This window comes from Capricornis sumatraensis, chromosome 7 (genome assembly GCF_032405125.1).
Source record: "Capricornis sumatraensis isolate serow.1 chromosome 7, serow.2, whole genome shotgun sequence".
Taxonomy (NCBI): domain Eukaryota; kingdom Metazoa; phylum Chordata; class Mammalia; order Artiodactyla; family Bovidae; genus Capricornis; species Capricornis sumatraensis.
Genome location: NC_091075.1, coordinates 107,598,298 through 107,619,941, shown reverse-complemented (window position 1 = coordinate 107,619,941; position 21,644 = coordinate 107,598,298). Strand labels below are relative to the sequence as shown.

General features: G+C 56.9%; 1 protein-coding gene across 1 annotated transcript in view; it reads left to right on the top strand.

Moving 5' to 3' along the window:
* Positions 1-19,145, top strand: part of WDR1 (WD repeat domain 1) — a 40,964-nt gene extending 21,819 nt beyond the window's left edge. Inside the window, exons 3-12 of the mRNA XM_068975118.1 lie at positions 4,595-4,672; positions 5,055-5,135; positions 5,452-5,685; positions 8,762-8,849; positions 10,343-10,499; positions 11,895-11,982; positions 13,811-13,921; positions 14,949-15,122; positions 16,818-16,962; positions 18,071-19,145. Coding sequence (XP_068831219.1) covers positions 4,595-4,672; positions 5,055-5,135; positions 5,452-5,685; positions 8,762-8,849; positions 10,343-10,499; positions 11,895-11,982; positions 13,811-13,921; positions 14,949-15,122; positions 16,818-16,962; positions 18,071-18,177 — 1,263 coding nt within the window. The 3' untranslated portion in view covers positions 18,178-19,145. The remainder of the gene's footprint in view (positions 1-4,594; positions 4,673-5,054; positions 5,136-5,451; positions 5,686-8,761; positions 8,850-10,342; positions 10,500-11,894; positions 11,983-13,810; positions 13,922-14,948; positions 15,123-16,817; positions 16,963-18,070) is intronic.
* The last annotated feature ends 2,499 nt before the right edge of the window (positions 19,146-21,644 follow it).

Here is a 21,644-nt window from a genome sequence, read left to right as displayed (position 1 = left end):
GCTGCAGGCGCACGGGGTGGAGGTGCTGCAATTCCAATTCCCCCCGAAATTGACCCCAGCCCACCTGGGGAAGTGGCTCCAGAGTCCAGGGGACCAGCTGTGCGACAGAGGCCGTGGGTAGCAGTATCCTGTGCCCAGGACTTTAGATTCCCCTTCGAGGCCCTCCGGGTGGCCTGAAAAGAGGGCAGGTGGCCCTTGCCCATCCCTGCCTCTCCCACGGGGCCTTCTGCCTGCTGAGGGCATCCCTGAGCTAGGTGCATCTGGATGTGTGGTCACAGGCCCGCTAAGCATCTCTAGCTCCCGTGTGTCTGCACCTGGCCACCTGTGGCCTTGGTGAGTTTCCACGCTTCTCCAGCCTCTACTTCTGCCTCCATCGGATGGGCAGGTGGGCACTCCTGGAGCAGACACCTCTGTGACTGTGTCCACGGTCCATTCCACAGTATGTGTGCCTGATGAAATGATGGCTCAGAGCAGGAAGCACTGGGGGCCTTCTTTGCCCCAGGCCCGCTTGTCAGACTGTGGCTGTGTGATCTGGGACTGGAAACTGCCCACTGCATCTCCCCAGGCCTCTGAGAGTAAAGCACACCCTGGCTGAGGAGGGGACGCCTGGCCTCCCCTTCGCCCAGGTGGGCTGCACAGTCTGGCACCTGAGTGTCTCACACATCACCCAGTGGGAGGAGCTGCACTTCCTTCTAGAGCCTCGGTCTCCTGTGATTGCGAGTATCACCTTCCTAGACACGTAAACTTTGAGCTTGAATGTGTGAGGTTTCCGGGCTATTGTGATTTCCTGTGTTCTTATGACAGGGCAGGAAACAGCTTTGCATTCAAGCATGTCTCAGGTGCCTGCTTTGCACTGGCTGAGCTGTCCTTAACCACCACACGCTCATGCCAGCTTTTCAAAAAGCTGTGTGCGTGTCCATGGGGGTCATGCCGGAAGGTCAGTGGGGCAGGGGGTGACCAAGCCAAGCTCCATGGACGATCAGGGGCCTAAGGGTTCGAAGGAGCCTTTTCGTTCTCCCATCAGGTCCAGTGGTCACTCTGGGCAGGTCTGTGCAGGGCGATTGGAGAGGCGGGTGAGGAACGTGGTGCTGCCCCTCCGGGCACTTAGCAGAGGGTCCTGACCTCGCAGAGGGAGAGGGAACCAGGTTTGGGAGGGGGCAGTGGGCTGAAGGGGGCAAGGCAGCCTTCCAGGTCAGGATGGACACCCACTCCTGGGGTGCTGACCACAGAGACACCTGCTACCCTCAGGGAGTGTGGGGGCAGTGGGCCTGGGCATCTGAGCTGTTTGGCTCCTTTGCAAGCCTGTGACGTGGATCAGGGGCAGGTGGCCCAGGGTTTCAGCGTGCAGGTAGGAGTCCTGCTGCAGACCCCGCTGAGGCCGGTGAAGCCCGGGCGGGCTCTGGGGACACCCGAGCTGGTGGGCTGGTCAGCTCTGTGGAACCCAGGGCCTCTGTGTCCCTGTCAGTGGCTGGACTCGGCGCATTACCTAACGACTGCTGGTGGCTCCCGTCTCGGGTTTCTCGGTCGTGGCGGGGGCGGGGGGGGGCGGCGGGTGATGGGGGAGCAGCATGATGGGGGGATAATGATGGGTATAATGACAGTGGGGGAGGTAATGATGGGGCACAGGTAATAGCAGGGTGGGTGGGGGGTAATTATGGTGGGGAGGTTCTTGGGAGGGTCCATTGACACTGCCCCAACCAGAGCTCTGGCTTGGCCGCGCCTGAGGCTGGGTGGCCCGCACCCCAGGAGCCTGCAGGATGATGCCGCCCCTCTAGGACCTTCGGGGGTCTGGGGCCCCCAAGCCCAGCTCCGTCTTCTGAACCCTCCATGATGTTTCCCCCAGCCCGATCCTCCTTTGTCCTCTGGCCTCCCCTCCCCTCCCCGTGAAACGGGCTATTTTTAGCCCCCCTTTTTTTCTGGTTAATGGTCTGCTCACTGTTCCTCCCTTTAAATTGGCTATTTTCAGGAGCAGACATCAGTCTCCCACTCATCTGGTCTCTTGGCTCCAGTGGCAGGAAAAGCTGACAGGGAGACTTTCTAAAGCCACAGCGCCTGGTCCCCGGGCGGGGGGATGTCTGCTCTGTCCAGTCTGACCCCTGCCCGGCAGCCTGCCTGGTTCAGGGGTGGGACGACAGATGACAGACAGATCCACACGTGTGATGTCCCTGTAGGGCCGGGGGTGTTGAGGGTGGCAGGCAGGCGGCGGGGAGGCCTGGTGACTGTGCTGACCTCTGAGCTGGGTGTGTGAGGGGTTAGTCCTGTTGTCTCAAGGAACCACGGTACCCGGAGTTGGACGAGATGGCATTGCAGGGTGACCCAGGGTCCCACTGGTTCATAGCATGTTCCTCACGCCCCCCCCCCCAGCGTAGCCCCCACTTTGGCCCCGTGATCTGCTTCACCGTGGGGCACTCTTGGCATGCTGGGTCAGTCACAGGGACCCGGGGGGCTGGCCTACCCCTCTCCCTCGTCCACCTTACCACCCAGGAACCCAGAACAGCAGGGCGGGGTCAGCCAGTAGAGGTGTGGATGAGAGGACCAGACGTGTGGGCAGGCGTGCAGAGCAGTGGTTGGGTTGCTTTTCCTTTGACCTCGTGCAGGAGGAGCAGCTTCTGCCTGTCCATCCTTCCATCCCCACGGGGTGGTTCTGGGAGGACTGAGAGACACCCTCCCAACATTCGTCCTGAACAGCCCTGGGGATGGCAGGCCGCTGGCTGTGAGCCTGGGGAGTTAAGAATCTGACCCCCGGGCTCCCTGCCCAGCTGGCCAGCCGGCCTGCCTGCCTCCTGTCCAGGGCCGAGAGCCAGAGCTCTGCACGGGAAACCGGAGACCTGGGTTCCCAGAACCCGGGCCGCTCGGAGCCTGGTTGTCCTCTGGGGAGAGAAGGGTACCCAAGGTTCCCCAGGGCATCTCAAAGTGGTGGGCTGACTGTGAGCCGCGGTCGTGGGGAAGGGCAGTCAGAGGGCCCAGTTTGGAAAGTTCGTTCATTTTGATGGATCGCGAGCCTGCTGGGAGACGGCCGTTCTCCAACTAACTCAGAACACGAGCCTGAGAGCCGGAAAGGTTGGCCTGAGAAGCAAGATAAGTGGACGTGATAAAAAAGGCAACACAGGCCATCCTGGGGTGGGGGGGTGCGCAACCCAGTCTCTGCCCCCATCTTCATGTTGAGAGTCAGTTCCTAGGCAGGTTGATAAGTCCAGGGGACCCCAAGGAGAGAGGGGTCTGGAATTCTCGAGGAGGAGAAAAGGACAAATTTTTTCCCCTCTACATTCCTTAGCATTATATAACAATAATGTATCCTGCTTAAGGACAGTTTCTGGAAAAAAACCTGGCTAATCCTATTATCTTAAAATGTAAATTATGGGAGTGGGTTTAGTGAGGTCTTTATAACTTCCAGACATTCTTTTGATTCACTGTAATAAGTAATTAAAAGTATATAACTCCGTTGCTAACACTAGCGAGGGGGTACTTTTTCTGCCCCCCTTCTGATGTCGATGTCAGAAGCATTGTCTGTCTCTTCTATACTTTAATAAAACTCTATTACACAAAAGCTCTGAGCAATCAAGCCTCATCTCTGGCCCAGATTGAATTCTTCTCCAGAGGCCAAGAATCCCGGCGTCTTCTGTGGTTCAGCAACAGCTTTCAACGTGGTCCCCCAGTGTCTGCGCTGAGTACAGATTTCCCTCCCCCCAGGAGGACCCCCGTGGTGTTGAGTAGGGGCCCACCCACCCTCAGGGGCCATCATCTCACCCTGTTTCCAGTGAGGTCATGTTCACAGGTCCTGGGATTTCAAGCCATCTCTTCAGGACAAGTCAACCCATAAACTTTATACACAAACACGTGCAACTCCTTTTAACCCAGCAGCTCAGGCTTTAAAACTATCAGTGGTTTACCTCAGCGGGATTTGCGTTAAGTTGAATTGCTTTTCCTGCAGGTGGGGCAGCTGTGGCCCAGGGGCAGGTGACCTGTGCACCTTTAGGAGAACGGACGACACCTGTTGCTTCATGTGTGCTGGCGGGGGGGTGGACTTCGGATTGATGGCTTGTGGGGTTTTCAGAGGATCACTCTGATGCAAACCCTTTTTGACCCAGGAAAGAATGACTTCATTTACTCCTTTAGGTAATGGAATCACCTCTGGAGGTCACATCTCCTCAGACTCTTATTGCCAGGAAGGTCATCACCACTGTTTAATTTCTTTAAAACCTCGTTTGTTCAGCAGATGCCCAGATGAGCGCCTGCTGTGTGCTGGGCCCCGGGCCAGGCTCCAGGGACTCAGGACCGAGGCCTCACAGTAGCCGCCTCACTAAGCGTAGGGGTTCTGAGCTTGAGTGGGCTTCAGAGCCGAAAGGAGGGCCACGTTTCTGTCGGCAGAGGTTGGGGAGCGTGTACGTCACAACAGGGAGGCCTGGCAGGCAGAGATGGGCCCTGCTGAGGCCAGGGGCTGAGCCAGACTTCTGGCGTGTCCACTTGGGGCTCCTGCCAAGCTTGGAGGGCTCCCGCGGATGGGCATTCGCATGCACGGTGGTCCTGGGCCTCAGAGCTCGTGGAGGGCTTTCCCGAGCTGCCTGTCCCTGGTTAACCATCCCGTTTCCTGCAGGACCATGGCCGCTTCGTCAACTGCGTGCGATTCTCTCCCGACGGGAACAGATTTGCCACGGCCAGTGCCGATGGCCAGGTAAGGTCCGGGCCGGGAGGTGGGGAGCGAGGGGCGTTCGTTCATCTCTTGGGCCTCTGGTTGTTCAGAATAGACAGACTCAGTGAAGCTGGTCTCAGCGGGCAGCTCCCTCCCTTCTCCTCCTAGGATGCGACTCAGTTTGAGGCTGTGTCCGCAAAGCGTGATAGTCCCATTTCTCTGTCGGTCTCCTTTTAAAGGAGCTCGAAGTTCATCCAGTTTTGATGAATTCTTGTAAAGTCACAGTTGTCAACCCTCTTGATGGTGGAGCGGGGATGAGTGGAAGGAGCTCAGTCAGTGTACTGACGTCCGGGCATACACACCCACGCATGATACGTGTGTTCATACACACATACGTGATTCGCATGTTTGTATTTCCTGAAAGATCTTCATCTATGATGGGAAGACGGGAGAGAAAGTGTGTGCGCTGGGAGGAAGCAAGGCTCACGACGGCGGCATTTATGCTGTGAGTATAGACCCGTGTTAACAGCTTGCTCTGCGCTTATGGTGGGGCCTGTCTGCATTTATCATCATCCATATGCGGGTTGAAGTTGGAAGCTTGAGATGAGGGGTCAGGAGCGGGGGCGCTGGCAGAGACCTTCAAGGTCGCGTGGGACAGGGTGCCATGGCCCACAGAGGCCTGTGGCCGGGATGCTCATCCTGTCCTTGCCCTGCGTGTTCCACCACCTCCTGGGCTGTCCTCCCTGCTCAGGCACCGGTATCTGAGTCTCTTTCCCCCTCGGTGGAATGCTCTGACCCGTGACCACCATTTGTTTGAGTAGATCAGCTGGAGTCCTGATAGTACCCACTTGCTCTCTGCTTCCGGAGACAAAACCTCGAAAATCTGGGACGTCAACGTGAACTCGGTCGTCAACACGTTTACCATGGGCTCCAACGTCCTGGACCAGCAGCTGGGCTGCTTGTGGCAAAAGGACCACCTCCTCAGCATCTCCCTGTCTGGCTACATCAACTACCTGGACAAAAACAACCCCAGCAAACCCCTGCGGGTCATCAAGGTAAGGCCAGGCCACGGAGCAGCTTGGCCTGCAAGGGCTGGCCGGGGGGAGGGCGGGCATTTGGCCGGAGAAGGGGCAGCAGAGGCGAGGTGGAGGCCCAGTGGAACAGCAGGACGTGGGTTGCTTTGGGGATGTGAATTTAGCAGAAATGAGAGGCCAGACACCGAGATCCCCTTCAGCTGCTGTGAAAGCTGGACGTTCAGGGCAGCGGCCCTCACCCCTGCTCACGGGGCTCGTTTGTCCCGAGGGGCTCAGCCTTCCTCAGTTAGGAGCCCACCGGCTGTGTCCCCCACATGAGGCAGGACAAGGAAGATGCTGAGCCCCGAGACGAGGCATGTGGCGGGGTGTGGCCACAGTTGTGAGGGGCCCAGCTGGCCTTGGAGCTGGGCCAGGATGATGTGCAGGGTGTGAACGTGAGAATGCGTGGGGAGGCACTTGTCCCGTGTGGTTGGGGCAGGGTGGGCACTTGGAAGTGGACGTGGACTTGGAGAAGCCCGTGGAGCCCTGAGGGGCAGAGGCCCACGGTGTGAGCAGCAGGGAGCGATACTAGGGGCAACGGAGAGGACCCCCTTCCCCGCCTCCCATCCTCATCTCATCGGGACGGCTCACCCAGGCCAGCTGGCCGTCAGCATCTGCCCTGAGTCTCCCGTCCAGGTGGGGCCGTGCCTTCTCTCTCCCTCAGCCCTGGAAATGGTGGCATCTCAGGAAATCGCAGCCAGACTGGGAACTTCTGTGTCCCGGGGCCCCCCTCTGACCCCCTTGCCACCCACGGGCTTGCTTCTGCTGTGGGGTGGGGTGCTCAGGGTCGGCCTCACCTGCCCTGGCAGCCCTGGGTGAGCCATGCTTTCAAGGGAGGGGCCTCCACAGCAAGGCTTCAAGAGGCTCCCTGTCCTGCGGCTGAGCCCTGGGGCTGAGCGTCAGCACCTCCTCACGCCCCGCTCGCTCAGCTGCTTTCGGGCCATGCAGGCAGGCTCTGGGAGGCGCCTGGGCCCCGCAGCCTGGGTGTAGACGAGGCTGGGATTATTCCCCGGGGGCCCAGTCCTCCGTAGTCCGTGGGTTGCCAGCTGCCTGACCCTGCAGCGTGTGTGCACCCCACAGTCTGTGAGCTGGTGGCTTTCGTGGGCTTGGGTTCCTGGTGACCGTGCCCATGAGGCAGGGGTCAGGCCAGGCCATCTGCCTCCTTAGGCCTTGTGTGGCTAGCTTGTGAATCCCGAGGGGTGTTTGGTGCCGACATCAGGCTACGGGTGAGAGCCCAGGAACTGGGCTGGAGTTAAATGAGCTCTTCTCAACCCTAGTGCACGTTCAGGTCATCTGGAAGTTTCCATAAAGGGCTTGATGCCTGGCCAGCCCCGTCGGGATGCAGTCAGAGACCATAGGAAGCTCTGAGGGGCCAGTACTTTAAGGTGCACCCAAGTGATCCTGTGGCTCAAGCTGGAAGCTACATCAGAATCGAATCACCTGAGCGGGCCCGCTTGTTAGAACACGGCTGCTGGGCGGCGCACAGTGCTCACAGCATTCATCTGTGGGGCGCGGGAGAGCCCCAGTGCTCACAGGCTCCTGGCAAGGCTTCTTGCTGCCCGAGACTGGGTGGGCCAAGTCCTCGAGCATCTCGTTGCTCACAGGTTCTGTCTAGGTCCCTAGGCTGCATGGGGCGAGACTCCCGGTAAGGCCTGGTGGGTCACTGCCCTGTAGAAAGAACTCAGGGTTCCTGAGGACTGTGTGTACCTTTCTCTGATGATACATGTCTCGTTGTGGCAACAGCCAGCGGTGCTCAGGAGGCTCCGGCTGCATCTGAGGAGGGGGAAGGAGCCCATCTCTTAGATTTCCATCCCAGGAGCAGTTAGTTCAATTCAGTTCAATCGCTTGGTCGTGTCCAACTCTGCGACCCCATGGACCGCAGCACGTCAGGCTTCCCTGTCCATCACCAACTCCTGGAGTTTACTCAAACTCGTGTCCATCGAGTCGGTGATGCCATCCAACCATCTCATCCTCTGTCGTCCCCTTCTCCTCCCGCCTTCAATCTTTCCCAGCATCAGGGTCTTTTCAAATGAGTCAGTTCTTCACATCAGGTCACCAAATATTAGAGTTTTAGTTTCAGCATCAGTCCTTCCAATGAATATTCAGGACTTATTTCCTTTAAGATTGACTGGTTGGATCTCCTTGCAGTCCATGGGACCCTCAGGAGTCTTCTCCAACACCACTGTTCAAAAGCATCAATTCTTGGGCGCTCAGTTTTCTTTATAGTCCAACTCTCACATCCATACATGACTACTAGAAAAACCAAAGCTTTGACTAGACAGACCTTTGTTGGCAAAGTAATGTCTCTGCTTTATAGTACACACATCATGTCGTGGCAACAGTCAGCGATGCTCAGAGGGCCCCAGCTACCTCTGAGGAGGGGAAAGAGCTGTGATTAAACCCCACCTCTTAGGTTTTTTCCATCTCAGAAGCAGTTTGAAAGGAGGTTAAATGCCCCCCTTTGAAGCAGGCGTCTGGTTGTAGACGAGTGTTTTGGGCCTTTTGTTGCCGATCAGGGAGGGATCACAACCCTGGGACCACCCTGGTTGTGGGATCACAGCCCTGGTGAGGGTAGGGGACTCAGGAGAGAAGAATCCTCACGAGCCAGGGACGGAGCTGGAGCCGTGAGCTGGGTCTCTGGTTGGAGACTCTCTGGGCCGTCCAGTGGCCCTGGGGTTCTGCTTCTGCGAGGGTTGGGCCCTTAGTACTGCCCCTTCACCTTCGTGGAGACCCAGCCCCGGGTGGGGGCTTGTCCTCTATGGCTGGGAATAAGGGGCGGCTGCCTGGATCAGTCTGCACAGACCCGGGCACTCTGCTGGGGCTCCTGCTAGACCCCCATCCTCCACGCAGGTCAGGGTTAAGTGCCTGGGTGGGGAGGGACCCAGATATCAAGGGGGTGGGTCAGCAGGAGGCGGCTGACCCAGGCCGGCGGGTGGTGTTTCAGGCCCAGGAGGACCGTGGCCTCTCCCTGGGGCTTAGCCGGCGGCGAGTGTTTGACAGTCACTGGCTGGACACAGGCGTGTCCTCAGCTCACCCCGCCCATCTGTCTCCTCCACAGGGTCACAGCAAATCCATCCAGTGCCTGACGGTGCATAAAAACGGCGGCAAGTCTTACATCTACTCTGGGAGCCACGACGGACACATTAATATCCTTTGACTCACAGCGCTGGCTCCACGGGCCCTGGCAGGAGATGTGGGAGCTTCCTGTTGCCATGGGGCCAGAAGCCAGGCTGGCCAGGTGGCGGCCATGGGGCTCCTCTGCCTGGTCCGGGTCGCCAAGAGGTGGCCCGGTCCACACTTGGGCCCTCCATCTCTGGGTCACGGCCTTCACTTGATGGGTCACTTGTTGTGCAGCCTTGAGGGCTTGGTTGCTGAACTTCCCTGTTCATGACCTGGTCCTGGCCTCACCCCTCATGAGCAGCAGAATCCATGTGCGTTAGGATCCGGAAGGACTTAGAGCCTGTTGGGGGGAGTCCCCTTGTCTTAAAAATGGGAAAAGCAAAGCTCAGACACCTCAAGTGGCTTCCACTCGGCGACAGCAGAGCTGGGCAGAGCCCACGCCCTGTTCCCCGGTGCGGGCCTTTGGGGTCCCCCTGAGATGTTCCCGGCAGCCCTTCCAACCCCCCTGCTCCAGGATGGCCAGTGTTGGAAGGGTGGTCCACAGGGCCTGGCTCGGCGAGGCATCGTGGCTGCGTGAGAGGCCTGCCCTTGTGCAGCCCAGCCCCTGGCCCGTGGCTGCCCTGCCCTTGGAGGGGCTTCCCAGGCCCCGCCCTTCCCCCCACCTCCATGGTGCTGCCTGGTTTATAGGGTTCCCTCCTGGAAACAGTCCCCCGCAGCCCCAAGGGAGGAGGGCAGACGTCCCCCTCTGCTCCCTCAAAACAGAAGGAAAAGAGGGTACAACTGGGGTCCTGCCCTGTGTCCCCCAACTCCGGGCACCACCCCATCCTCCCTGCTTGTCCCCAGCCAGCCCTGGTGTCCACTCACCACGATGTTGACCTCCTGGGGGATCCACGGCAGCGTTGGGGGCCTCCCATCCTGAGACCTATGAGCTGCAGAAGATGCCCGCAGCTTCCTGGGGAACTGTCCTCAGTGCAAACAAAGACGCTTCTTTGTTGATATAAAAAGAGAGCCTCATAACTTAAAAACAGCTCAGACCCGGGCACCCCGAGCAGACGGTCAGCCTGGGACTGGTTGCCAGATGGCACCTGGGTGGCCATCAGCCAGTCCTTGGGGCGCAGGCCGCCTCCCTCTGAAGGTGCTGGGCTGGACAGCAGGCAAGAGAGAGCGAGGGGGTCGGGGGGCATCAGCCTGGGTACGCGGGGTCCCCGCAGGGCTTTCTTCTGAGCCCCCTCGGACAGAGGCGCCACTGCATGGTGGCAGGACAGTGCCGTCCTGCGACCTGCCCAATTCTCGTTCTAGAGATGGGTGGACTCTCCCACTGCGTGCCCTCTTGCTGGTTGATCACAACGTCTGCTTCCTGAAATGTGGAGCTGAATGTGCACAAAGAGGTCCACTCGGCCTGGTGCCCACTGTCCCTTCCCTAATGTGCTGCCCAGGATGGGGGACGGGCCGTGGCCTCCCCAGGGTGGGGCACACACCACATCCTGAAGCCAGGCTCTTCCTTAACCCCCTGCCCCACATTACTGGGATTCTGAGACGGGGGAGAACGACTCCTTTGCTGGGAAGGGCCACACGAACCAGGTGTCCAGGATGACTGTGGACGAGCATGGGCAGCTGGTAAGCTGCAGCATGGACGATACGGTGCGGTACACCAACCTCACGCTGCGGGACTACAGGTGAGAGCTGCCCGGGGCCGGATGCGCCCCCCCCTGCCCCTTCAGCCCATTGGTGGCAGAGTCTCCCTCAGGGGACCCATGCTGCTGCTACCGAGCCTGGGCTGACCAGCGCACCCAGGGCAGAGCCACGGCCTGGTCACCCTACTGCAGGAACCCTTTGACCCAGCCTGGGAGGCACCATGCTTGGCTCAGTTCTGTGGCGTTTTCCTCAGTTTACCATTTGTTAAGAAGTGGTTTGTGCGTGCAGATTTTTCTGGGATGTCTCTGTAGTTTTAACCAAAAGTGCTAAGTCCCTCAGTTGTGTCTGACTCTTTGCAACCCCTTGGACTGTAGCCCACCAGGCTCCTGTGTCCATGGGATTCTCCAGGCAAGAATACTGGAGTGGGTTACCATGTCCTTCTCCATTAACCAAAAGTAAAGGCGACAATTTTCACCCATCCTGTTAAAAGTACCAGTTATATATATATATTTGTTTGTTTGTTTGTTTAATTACATTGTGGAGGAGAATGGTTAAGACCGTGGAAGGGTGGGTAAGGGAAAGTGCTAGTCACTCAGTCGTGTCTGACTCTGTGCGACCCTATAGACTGTAGCCTGCCAGGCTCCTCCGTCCATGGGGATTCTGCAGGCAAGAATACCGGAGTGGGTTGCCATGCCCTCCTCCAGGAGAATCTTCCCGACCCAGGGATTGAACCTGCTGCTGCTGCTAAGTCGCTTCAGTTGTGTCCGACTCTGTGCGACCCCATAGACGGTGGCCCACCAGGCTCCCATGTCCCTGGGATTCTCCAGGCAAGAGAACTGGAGTGGGTTGCCATTTTCTTCTCCAATGCATGAAAGTGAGAAGTGAAAGTGAAGTCGCTCAGTCGTGTCCGACTCATAGCGACCCCGTGGACTGCAGCCCACCAGGCTCCTCCGTCCATGGGATTTTCCAGGCAAGAGTACTGGAGTGGGGTGCCATTGCCTTCTCCAGGATTGAACCTGGGTCTCCCGCATTGCAGGCAGATCCTTCACCACCCGAGCCAGATTCTTTGGGAGGTTAGGACCAGAACTGAATTCTGTCTGAACCCAGGGAGTGCCAGGCAGGGTCTGTGGCCGGTGCATGTGGGGCCCGACCCAGGACAGGGCAACAGGGGGGCGGCCCTTGGCACAGACGTGGGACGTGCTGCTTTCATCTCTCGCCGCCGCCACCCCTCGTCCCAGCCCCCCATCTCGACTTTCTCTCTCTCCTAAGAGTCGGGGAGTCTTTCCTTCCTCCCTCTCACGTCTTGTTCGGCAGAGGCTCCTTCAGCCGCAATCGGGTGGAATTCCCACCCGTCACCGAGAGGCTATGGTCCTCACTGAGTGTGTGTCTATGCCTGCCCTGCACCCCTGGAAACTAATGCGTCCTTCTCTCCACAGCGGACAGGGCGTCGTGAAACTGGACGTCCAGCCGAAGTGCTTGGCCGTCGGCCCCGGGGGTTACACCGTGGTCGTGTGCATTGGCCAGGTACGGCTCCCACCCGGGTCTGACCAGAAGGTCCGGACTGACGCTGCACAGTGTCTGGTCCCCATGTCCCTCCACAGCCATTCTCCCCCTCTTTACTGAGAGCTCTGCTGCATGTGCTGAGGGCCTCCCACGTGTTCACTGAATCCTCAGCAGTGCTATCAGTCTGGCATCATCCCCACCTCACAGGTGGGGAAACTGAGGCACAAAAGCTAAGCTGCCCCAGGGCTGCGTCTGGCAAAGGGCAAAGCTGGGATTTGAACCCGGGCAGCCTGGTCAGAGCCCACACTTCAGGGTCAGATGCCCTGCATGGGGTGGTCCCTCACCCCTGCTGCCCACAAGAGGCACAGCCAGTGTGGCTCAGTCCACTCATTGCAAATCCCAGCCCTGCAGCACTTGGCTGTGTAGCTTCGGGCGTTTTCCTCACCTCTCTGAGCTTTAGTTTTCTCGTCCCTTACAGTTCACAGGGAGGGTTACGAGGAAGTACACAGCAGGCTGTTGGTACTGCCTCTGCAAATGAGGAGGCTGAGAGTGGCTTTGCCTCCCTCCCCGAGGTCCTTTGATGGTGGAGGGTGGCACCCGGGCCTCTGAGGCCTCTGCTCATCCAGCCCCGGCAGCCTGGGTTCTCATTCAGGGCGGTGAAGGTCTGTCTCTACATGCCATTTCTTGAAATTTCCGGAAACACCGCCCTTGACTGAGACCCAGGCCTGACACACTTTATCCAGAACATTGCTCTGTAGCAGACGCCGTCTGTCGGTGGGGCTGGGCGTCCCAGCATGCAGGGTGGAGGAGGCAGGTGCAACGGAGCCCCTGTTGGCACGAGCAACAGACCCACTCCGGAGAGCTGTCTTTCGGGTCCACCACCCCTCCTCTGTCCTGGGAGCTTAATTGCTTCAGGAAGCGTGGATTCCTGTGTGTCCTAGATAACACAGCCCTCCTGCCAAGCAATTACGGTAGACAGCGGGGTGGCCAGTGAGGGTGCACGAGGAATTGAGTGCTGGGAGCGCCGTAGCGAGTGTGGGAAAGACTGGACGGGGCCCTTCTAGAAGGTCACACTGGGAAGAGCTCACAGGTTCGGGGAAGAGCCACCCGAGGCTCTGCTTAGAAGGGGCTTGTGGGTAGAGGGTCTAGTCCTGCGTCCTCAGGTTCCCAGGAGTCCATGGCCCATGCGATCGGATGTGATGACTGCCCTTTTGCATTCTGTTGTTCCCCTCCTTCTCTCGGGCATCCTGACCGGAACTCCCCACGGCCAGTCATAGGGTCCGCAGACTGTGCTGGAGGGGCCCACAGTTCTCTGTCAGGGAGCAGCCACATTCAGGTCTCACCCCTGAGACTGGAACCAGAGTCTGGACAGAGGCCCTCCATCTCTCCCTGTCGGGGGCGCTGGGCAGTAAGGGTGCTTCCTGAGTCGGGCTGATGACTCAGGTGAATGTTTGTCCAGGTGCGTTTTCAGTAGCAGATTTTAGGGGGGTGCTGCCGCCCATCGCCTGGGCTCCTTCACCTCCCCCACCCCACAGCAGAGCCCACAACAAACCGCCGACAGTCTGCTCAGCAGAGCTCTGTCATTACGCCCGATGGTGTGTAGTTGGAGGAATTCAAGTTCAGAAGCAGCAGATGGCTTACACAGACGTCCGGGCGGGTGTTGGGGACAGCACCATTGATGCTGATGAGGGAGTAACACCGCGGGGCCCCCGGGCGGTCCCACTTAGTGCTGCTGAAGCCCTGTCCTGGCCCCCAGCGCTGTCCTGCCGCCGCCCCCCAACCCCAACCCCCAGATGGGGCCTGGGCTGTCTGTCCCCGGCCTCTGCTCCAACCGCTGTCTGTTTCCCAGATCGTTCTGCTGAAGGACCAGAGGAAGTGCTTCAGCATCGACAACCCTGGCTACGAGCCCGAAGTAGTGGCTGTGCACCCGGGCGGTGAGACAGTGGCCGTCGGGGGTGCGGTAAGGCCCTGTCCCCACACCCTCTGCCCTGGGGTCTTTGAGTGATTTAGGGGAGGGCGGTCAGGGCTGTGTGGGTTCCAGGCTACCTCCTGCCACCCAAGTGAGAATCTCTCTGGACTGCCCCCTTCCTCCCCAGGAGACCAGGGTCCCAGCAGTGAGCGGGCTGTGCTGGGGGCACAGGGCAGGGAAGCCCTCAGCCTGGGTGTCGGTTCTGGGGGCAGTTGGGGGAGCCTTGTGGGCACAGGGAGGGGACAGGGGAGCCTTCACACCTGTGCAGTGCAGCACCCGCCAGAGGGCTTCAGGTTCCCCGAGTCTGACTTCCTGACATCCACTCTTTCCCCTCACCTCCTGGCCCCTGAAGAGAAGTGCCAGGACCCCACAAGGATGGGGCGTTTGCTAGGACAGGCTGGACAGAACAGGGAGAGAAGCCTGGTGCCCGAGGGGATCTGCTGGGCCGGGGAGGGGCATGGGGTACAGGGCACGGGACAGATGGTGAGGCTGAGTGCACGGTCAGGTTGGACGAGGGGCCCTCGCTGGAGACCTAACACCTGTATAGATGCTTCTCAGAGCTCAGCCTGTGGACACTTGATTGGAACATACTGGAAGTTTTGTAAAAAGGGGAGTCTCATGAGCACCCAAACACCCACGTCACAATTGGGGTTGGGGAGGCTGGGATCCACAGTTTGATGTGATTTTAAGATAATTAAACCTCTTTTCATGTAATTCTGCCCACTATGCTAAGCCAGCCACCAGAGCTGCTGCTGGATTGTAGGATGTGTCCTCTGGTACCTGGGGACAAAGGGGTGGTTCTCCTGGCACCTGAGCTGGCATGTGGCCAAGCCAGGCAGCGGTTGGTGGGGAGGAAAAGCACTGCTTCTTAGGGATACTTGGGCCCCTCCCTCCAGGAGGATGGGCTTCGGGAGAGTCGGGGGTGGGGTGGAGTTGGGTGGGGAGGGCGCACGTGTTGTCTGTGGGCACAGGTACCCATGTCAGGGGAGTGACCTGCAGCCCCTCTGTCCTCCCGCAGGATGGGAACGTCCGCCTCTACTCCATCCTGGGCACCACGCTGAAGGACGAGGGCAAGCTCCTGGAGGCCAAGGGCCCCGTGACCGACCTGGCGTTTTCTCACGATGGCGCCTTCCTCGCTGTGTGCGACGCCAGCAAAGTGGTCACGGTTTTCAGCGTTGCCGACGGCTACTCGGTGAGTGGGCGGGCCGCCTGCCCCAGCCCCACACCAGGCAGCACAGATGGCAGGAGGGGCCCACAGCCTCTCTCCCCGGTCATCACTGATGGGGCGGGTGCACAGGACATGCGGTTTTGTTGCTCCCGGAGCATGAATGACGTGGGCCAAGGAGACTTCCTCTGCTGTCCAGCAGTTTGTGGGCTCCTAGCAAAGTTGCCAAAAAGTTAGGGGCCCAAGTGGGAGCGAGGCTGCTGTGAAATTGGGCTGGTAGGTTCACCTCGGCGGTATTGCCCAGTGACTTCTGGGACCTTGTCTGTCAAAGGGCTTAGGCTAGGTGGTTTTTTTTTTTCTTGGATATCATTGCCACTTAAAGTCCTGCCAAGTGTGAGTGCTGGTCATCCAGACGTGGCCTTGCACTCGGGGTAGGGGGTGGTCCCTGGGCAGTGGATGAGTGAAAGAGGACCCCATTGCCAGGACCCCAGAAGCTCATCCGGCCCTGAGTAAGACAGCCGATGGCACTGGCCTGGGAGGCATGAGGAAGCCTTAGACCCGTTTCACAAGAGACTGCACTCCAGAGGGCTCCGGTCACCCTCTGGGTGTGAGGGAGCTGGCGTGATTGGACCGCAGGCTAGATTGGGGGAGGGGTCCCTCCAGTCCCCCCACCAAGCCAACCTCCCCCCACCCCCAACTTCCAACCCTTAGGACAGCTTTGAAACTTAGAGCAGAGTCCAAAGAATTTGCCACCTAGATTCTACCGTTACCGTTTTACTGTGTCACATTACCCATCTAGTAATCTAATTTGTTAGTGTACATTTTGCCATTAAGTATATCAGCCCACATATTGACTAGAGTTTGGTGGTTTCTTAGTTTTAGCTGTAAGATTTACATATAATGAAGAATGAATGAGATCATAAGTATATACTCGTGCTTTGCTTCTGACTGCGACCCACACCTCCGTCAACATAAAGAACATTCCACCTCCTAGGAGGTTCCTTGCACCTGAGTAGCACATTTATCAAATCCTGCGTTTATCACATCTTAAGTGGTTTCATTTGCGTATAACAGGTTTACAGCATGCTGAGTAATCTGCAGAGTAGACTCAACAAACAATGAAAGAGGCAAACTTGAAAATCATGGTCAATCTAGGAATTAAGAACAAGGTAGAATACTCGAAGTAGAAGCGTTCCTTTAGTTAGAGAGCATTAACTTTCTGTTCACATTGACCTGTTTGGTAAGATAGCGGCTTGAGGCTGGAACACACTGTAGACACGTGCTCCTCTGGACAGACGTCTGCCTGCAGACCACACTATCCGACTCGGGCTCCAGGGCAGTGGTGTGTGTCTGGGGGGCAGCCACTTCCTCTGTGCATACACACGTAGGGCCCGGTCCATGCCAAGTAGGACCTTCTCGTGCTTTCTATTCCTTCTTTTCTGACTGTCCCCTCCCTAGGGCAGAGAGCTCTGCAGGCAAGTGGGCACGTGTGGCCCATGGATACATGTTAGGAGGACAGCCCCAGGGTCCCAGGATCCTGGGAGGGGTGCGGTGGCTACTGCTTGATCTTGGACTGCTCCTGTCTGTGCCTTTGAGCAGTGGGCAGCCTGGGGGTGTTACGAGGGGTTGGTGAGTTGGTGAGAAGCCTGAACTTCGGTGAGATGAAGCCCACTCACTCTGGCCCAGACCCTGACCTGCCACCTCTTTTCAATCTACATCCAGGAGAACAACGTTTTCTATGGACACCACGCGAAGATCGTCTGCCTGGCCTGGTCTCCAGACAACGAGCACTTTGCCTCGGGTGGCATGGACATGATGGTGTATGTGTGGACCCTGAGTGACCCTGAGACCAGGGTCAAGATCCAAGGTGATGTTCCCACCCACCTCGGCTCCCCGAGCAGCTCCAGAGAGGCATCCCCAGGGCCTAAGGGTCCCTTCTGTGCTTTTGGGGAGGTGGCCCCCTTGGGAGGCCTGGCCGTCCAGCAAACATCTCTGCTGGTCCAGGTGGACATGCAGAGGACACCTGTGTTCCCAGCATCCATCCAGCAACCATGTCCATCCAGGGTGGATCTCAGTTCTCCTATCCCCATGTCCCCACCTCCCACCACCTCATGTGGCCTCTCGTCCCTTTCCATTCAGTCTCTACCCAACAGGGAGCCTTTTATGTTGAATGTAAATGGGATCTTCTACTATTCAAAAAAGTTCTGTGTCAGACCCCATCCCCACCCCCCATCAAGAGCTCTTTCTCAGGGGGCGGGGGGGGGGGGCACCAGTGGGCTGTCCTCAGGTGTGCGGGCAGGCGTACTCCTTGGTTCAGGATGGGGGTGGGGAGCAGAGCAGACTTAGCAGAACAAAACCAGGTTGCAGGAAGGAGTGCTGGTTTTGTAGGAAGACTCAAGTTCAAGATGCAGCAAGGAGCTCTCAGAGTAGAGGGTGGGAAGTCCAGTCCTTGGGTCTGGGCTGTGGCAGGGGGCGGGTCACAGGTCACTGAATGTGCACTGGGCTGAGGTCAGGCTGTTGTGTGCAAGGGTTCCCTAGCCTGTGTTCTCAGCCTTTTTATTCATTGTGGCCTTGGTCCTACCAGAATTAACATTGTGTACTGTCTGTGTGTTGTTGTATATTGTTGCCTTAGGCACAGAAAGACAGACTTGCACCCCTGGGGGGAGGGGCAGTTCCACCCCCCGATGGGAGGTTCGTGGTTGTCAGGACTCTGCTGGTACCAGAAAGCTGCAGCCAGGGGTGGCTGGCTGCTAATCGCCAGGTGTCAGGGGTCCCAGCACGGGTGTAGGTGCTGAGGAGCCCAGCCACTGCCCCTCCCATCACCTAGACTCTCCCCCGCTAAGAGGGCAAGGGGTCTGTCTGGTTGAGCAGGAGGATCGTGTTGGGTTTCTCCCGTGACCCTTGCGGGTGATCTTGGCCCAGGGTGTCCCCGTGGCCGCAGAGCTCTAAAGCCGCCTCCTCCTCCTCCTCCCTAGATGCGCACCGGCTCCACCATGTGAGCAGCCTGGCCTGGCTGGACGAGCACACGCTGGTCACGACCTCGCACGACGCCTCTGTCAAAGAGTGGACAATCGCCTACTGAGGAGCCCTCCTCACCGACCGGAGACCGAATCAGGGACGCGGGGTGAACGCAGCTCCGCCTCTGTCACTCCTCTCTGCCCCGCCCTGGCCCCGCCTCCCAGGGGAGGGGCCTCACCTCGGTCCCGCCCCACCCTGCCTCCCGGGGGAGGGGCCTCACCTCGTGCCCACCCTCGGCCCCGCCCCCTGGAGGGAGGGGGCCCCGCCGCCCACCTGCCAGCTCGCTGGGCCATCCCGTCTGTCCCAAGTTCTGAAAGCTTTAGACCCTGACCATTTGCACATGGGAGATCAAGCGGGCACCTTCAACCACGTGTGGCGCCTGACTCAGACCCACCGCTTGCCGCGCAGAACATTCCAGAGGCAGAGCCTCCAAAGCACACAGACCCTCCCGTGGCTCCCGGGGTGTTTGCAGCCCCTCGTGCTACCCCACTGCGGGGTCCTTCCCGGTTTCTGTACCTGCAAGAAGAGGGGCCAGCAGGGCCAGTGCTGTGGAGGAAGTGACGCAGGTGTCAGGCTGACGGGCGCACGTGGAACTCCGCGTTTCACTGTCAGTTTCTGTGCTTGATTTTGAGAATGGAATCGTGGGTTGTTTTTTGTTTTTTGTTTTTTTTTTTTTCCGGTATATCTTAATCCATGCCTGTCAGTGTTTACTGCGCTGCCTCCAGGCCTTCGGATCCTTTGTTAACGGGACGGGAGGCATCCTGCTCACCAGTTCACTCTTGTGCTTTGATGTTTTTTCTTGTCTTTCTATTCTCTGCCCTCGAGAGAACAGATTAATTTAAAAGGCAAAGATGGAGTCACTGTAAACTAACTCGTCCTCATTTACACCTTCCTTTTCTTTTCCAGTGCGGATATTAAAATAAGTATATAAAGCACGGTGATTTGGAGTCTCTTTGCGTTTGTCGGAATCACTGGTAAAATGCTGGCTGAGAGCAGGCCCTCCCCTTGCACTTGTGAAAATACTTTGAGCGCTTTAAGAGATTAGACAGAAATTATTAAATATCTTTTCTCTTCACTGTGGATCGCTGACTTTGTGTGATGGGGACACGTGGAGGTGGGGGAATGGAAAGCTACATGGGACCCCCATGGCCTGGGTGTCTTCAGTGGCATGCAGCCTCTGGGGAGTTCGGGAAGGCATAGAACCTCAGGATCCCCTCTTGCCCCAACTCCCCAATACTATGTGTCCTGGACCACCTCACTTCTCTGTACCTGAATTTCTCTGTACTGAAAGTATCCTACAGGTTGAGTGCAGTCCTGCCTGATGCTCAAGTTCTGTGGCAGTTCGTGACGTTTCTGGTACTGCCTTGAGAAGTAAAAAATAGTATGCATTCCGATGTTGAAAAAAACTAAATTCCCAAGCATTTAAATTAGTAATGGAAAGACTATCTTATTCTTGGCTAGAAAGACAGCATCATAAAGACGTTTATAAATTTGCAGACCCAATAAAAAAATTTCCCTTTCTGTTCTTACTGCTTCTACAGTTCATGTATAAAAAGGAGCTAAAAGTGGAAGAGAAATGTTAGTCTATAATAACTGAAATGAGGGTCACCAGAGGACACAAGTACAGGACTGCTTTGTTCCGGTATGAGTTTGGACTGAGGCCAGGTACCCTCATCAGTGGGGAAGTGACTATTAAGTAAGCTGGATAAAACTGGCTAACGGTCTGAAAAAAGAATTTCTTGCCATGTCATCAGATCCAGACTCAGGGTCTAAAAGTAGATCCAAGTTTTGGATTTTAAGCAGCAGTTTTAAGAGTGCTGGAAGAAAACATGCAATCTCATACAGTACACACAAGCCTGAGTGTTCCTTAGAATGACAAAAATAATGGTCAAGGAGAGAAGACTGGTACTGCATTGAAGGTGGGGGGGACACCGTAAAATGTTAAATTATGGTGAATGGCATCCATATTTTCAGCACATGCTAGGCAAAAGCATGTCTAAGTATGTTTGACACTTGGTGTAATTTTATAAATGGAAATTTTTATGTCCACACGTGGGAAGGTTTTCCAAACATATGACCAAAAACAGAATAATGCATATAGACTGCAGACATTAAGACACCAGGCTCAGAATTTAAAACGAAGCTTTCAGGTGTAGAGGGCCAAGAAGAGGGAGGGAGGGAGGAGGGTGTTTGCCAGCCAGCCTTGGGGCTCCTTCCCTCCCTCAGTCCCTTCACTCATGAAACTAGAACATTTTACAGCAGAGCTTGAGTACACCCAATATCCAACTCATTTCAAGGCAGGAGGTGTTTGTATTCAGAGGCCTTCACAAGACAATTGAATGTGGAAATAAGAAGCCACTTCTGTTAATCTTTGGAGGGAGAAGGTGGGTGTAGGTAGCCTTTGTGAGCTTACAGTGAGCTTAGGCCTTGTGAGCTTAGCATAGGATGTGTGCTCACAGCCTCAGCTCCAGATCTCATTCCTTGTGTGGGGTCTGCCCTCAGGGCTCCACGCAGGGCAGGGGTGATAACTTTGTGCACCAGTGTCATTTCTCCTTGCAGACCAGCTCTGGTCATCTGGGAGGGTTATAAGGATCCCAGGGCCTTGCTGAGCTGCCTGGAACTGTGTAGTTCAGTCACTAAGTCATGCCCAACTCTCTGACCCTGCAACACACCAGTCTCCTCTGCCCTTCATTGTCTCCGGGAGTTTGCTCAAACTCACGTCCATTGAGTTGGTGATGCCATCCAACCATCTCATTCTCTGTTGGCCCGTTCTGCCCTCAATCTTTCCCAGCATCAAAGTCTTTTCCAATTAGTCAGCTCTTCACATCAGGTGGCCAAAGTATTGGAGTTTCAGCTTCAGCATCAATCCTAGTTCAGGGTTCCAATTCAGGGTTGCTTTCCTTTAGGACTGACTGGTTTGATCTTCTTGTATTCCAAGGGACCCTCAAGAGTTTTCATCAGCACCACAATTCAAAAGCATCAATTCTTCAGTGCTCAGCCTTTGTGGTCCAACTCTCACATCTGTACATGACTACTGGAAAAACCGTAACTTTGACTGTACGGACCTTTGTTGGTATAGTGATGTCTCTGCTTTTTAATACGCTGTTTAGGTTGTCACAGCTTTTCTTCCAAGGAGCAAGTGTTTTTTTCTTTATTTCACAGCTTCACTCACCATCTGCAGTGTATTTGGAGACCTAGAGAATAAAATCTAGAACTTTGACTTGATCCAAAATCAATCAGCAATGGCTGGCAAGGACCCACAGCTGGAGGGAGCAGCACACACCCGATCGCTCAGCTGCCAGCTCAGGGCTGAGCACGGACTTGCACTGGCCCTAGAGAGGCGACGTGGGGAGAAAGCTGAACTAAGCGACGGGATTCTGTCCCAGTTCTGAGGGGCTTAACGGTATAACCTTGGGGCAAGTCAGCATCTTCTCCAAGCCTTCCTCTCAGTTGGTAGGATGAAGTTCAATTAGAAGAATGTTGGCTCCTATGAGGCTCTTTGGGAGCATTTCTCTTCTTAATAAAAGTGCA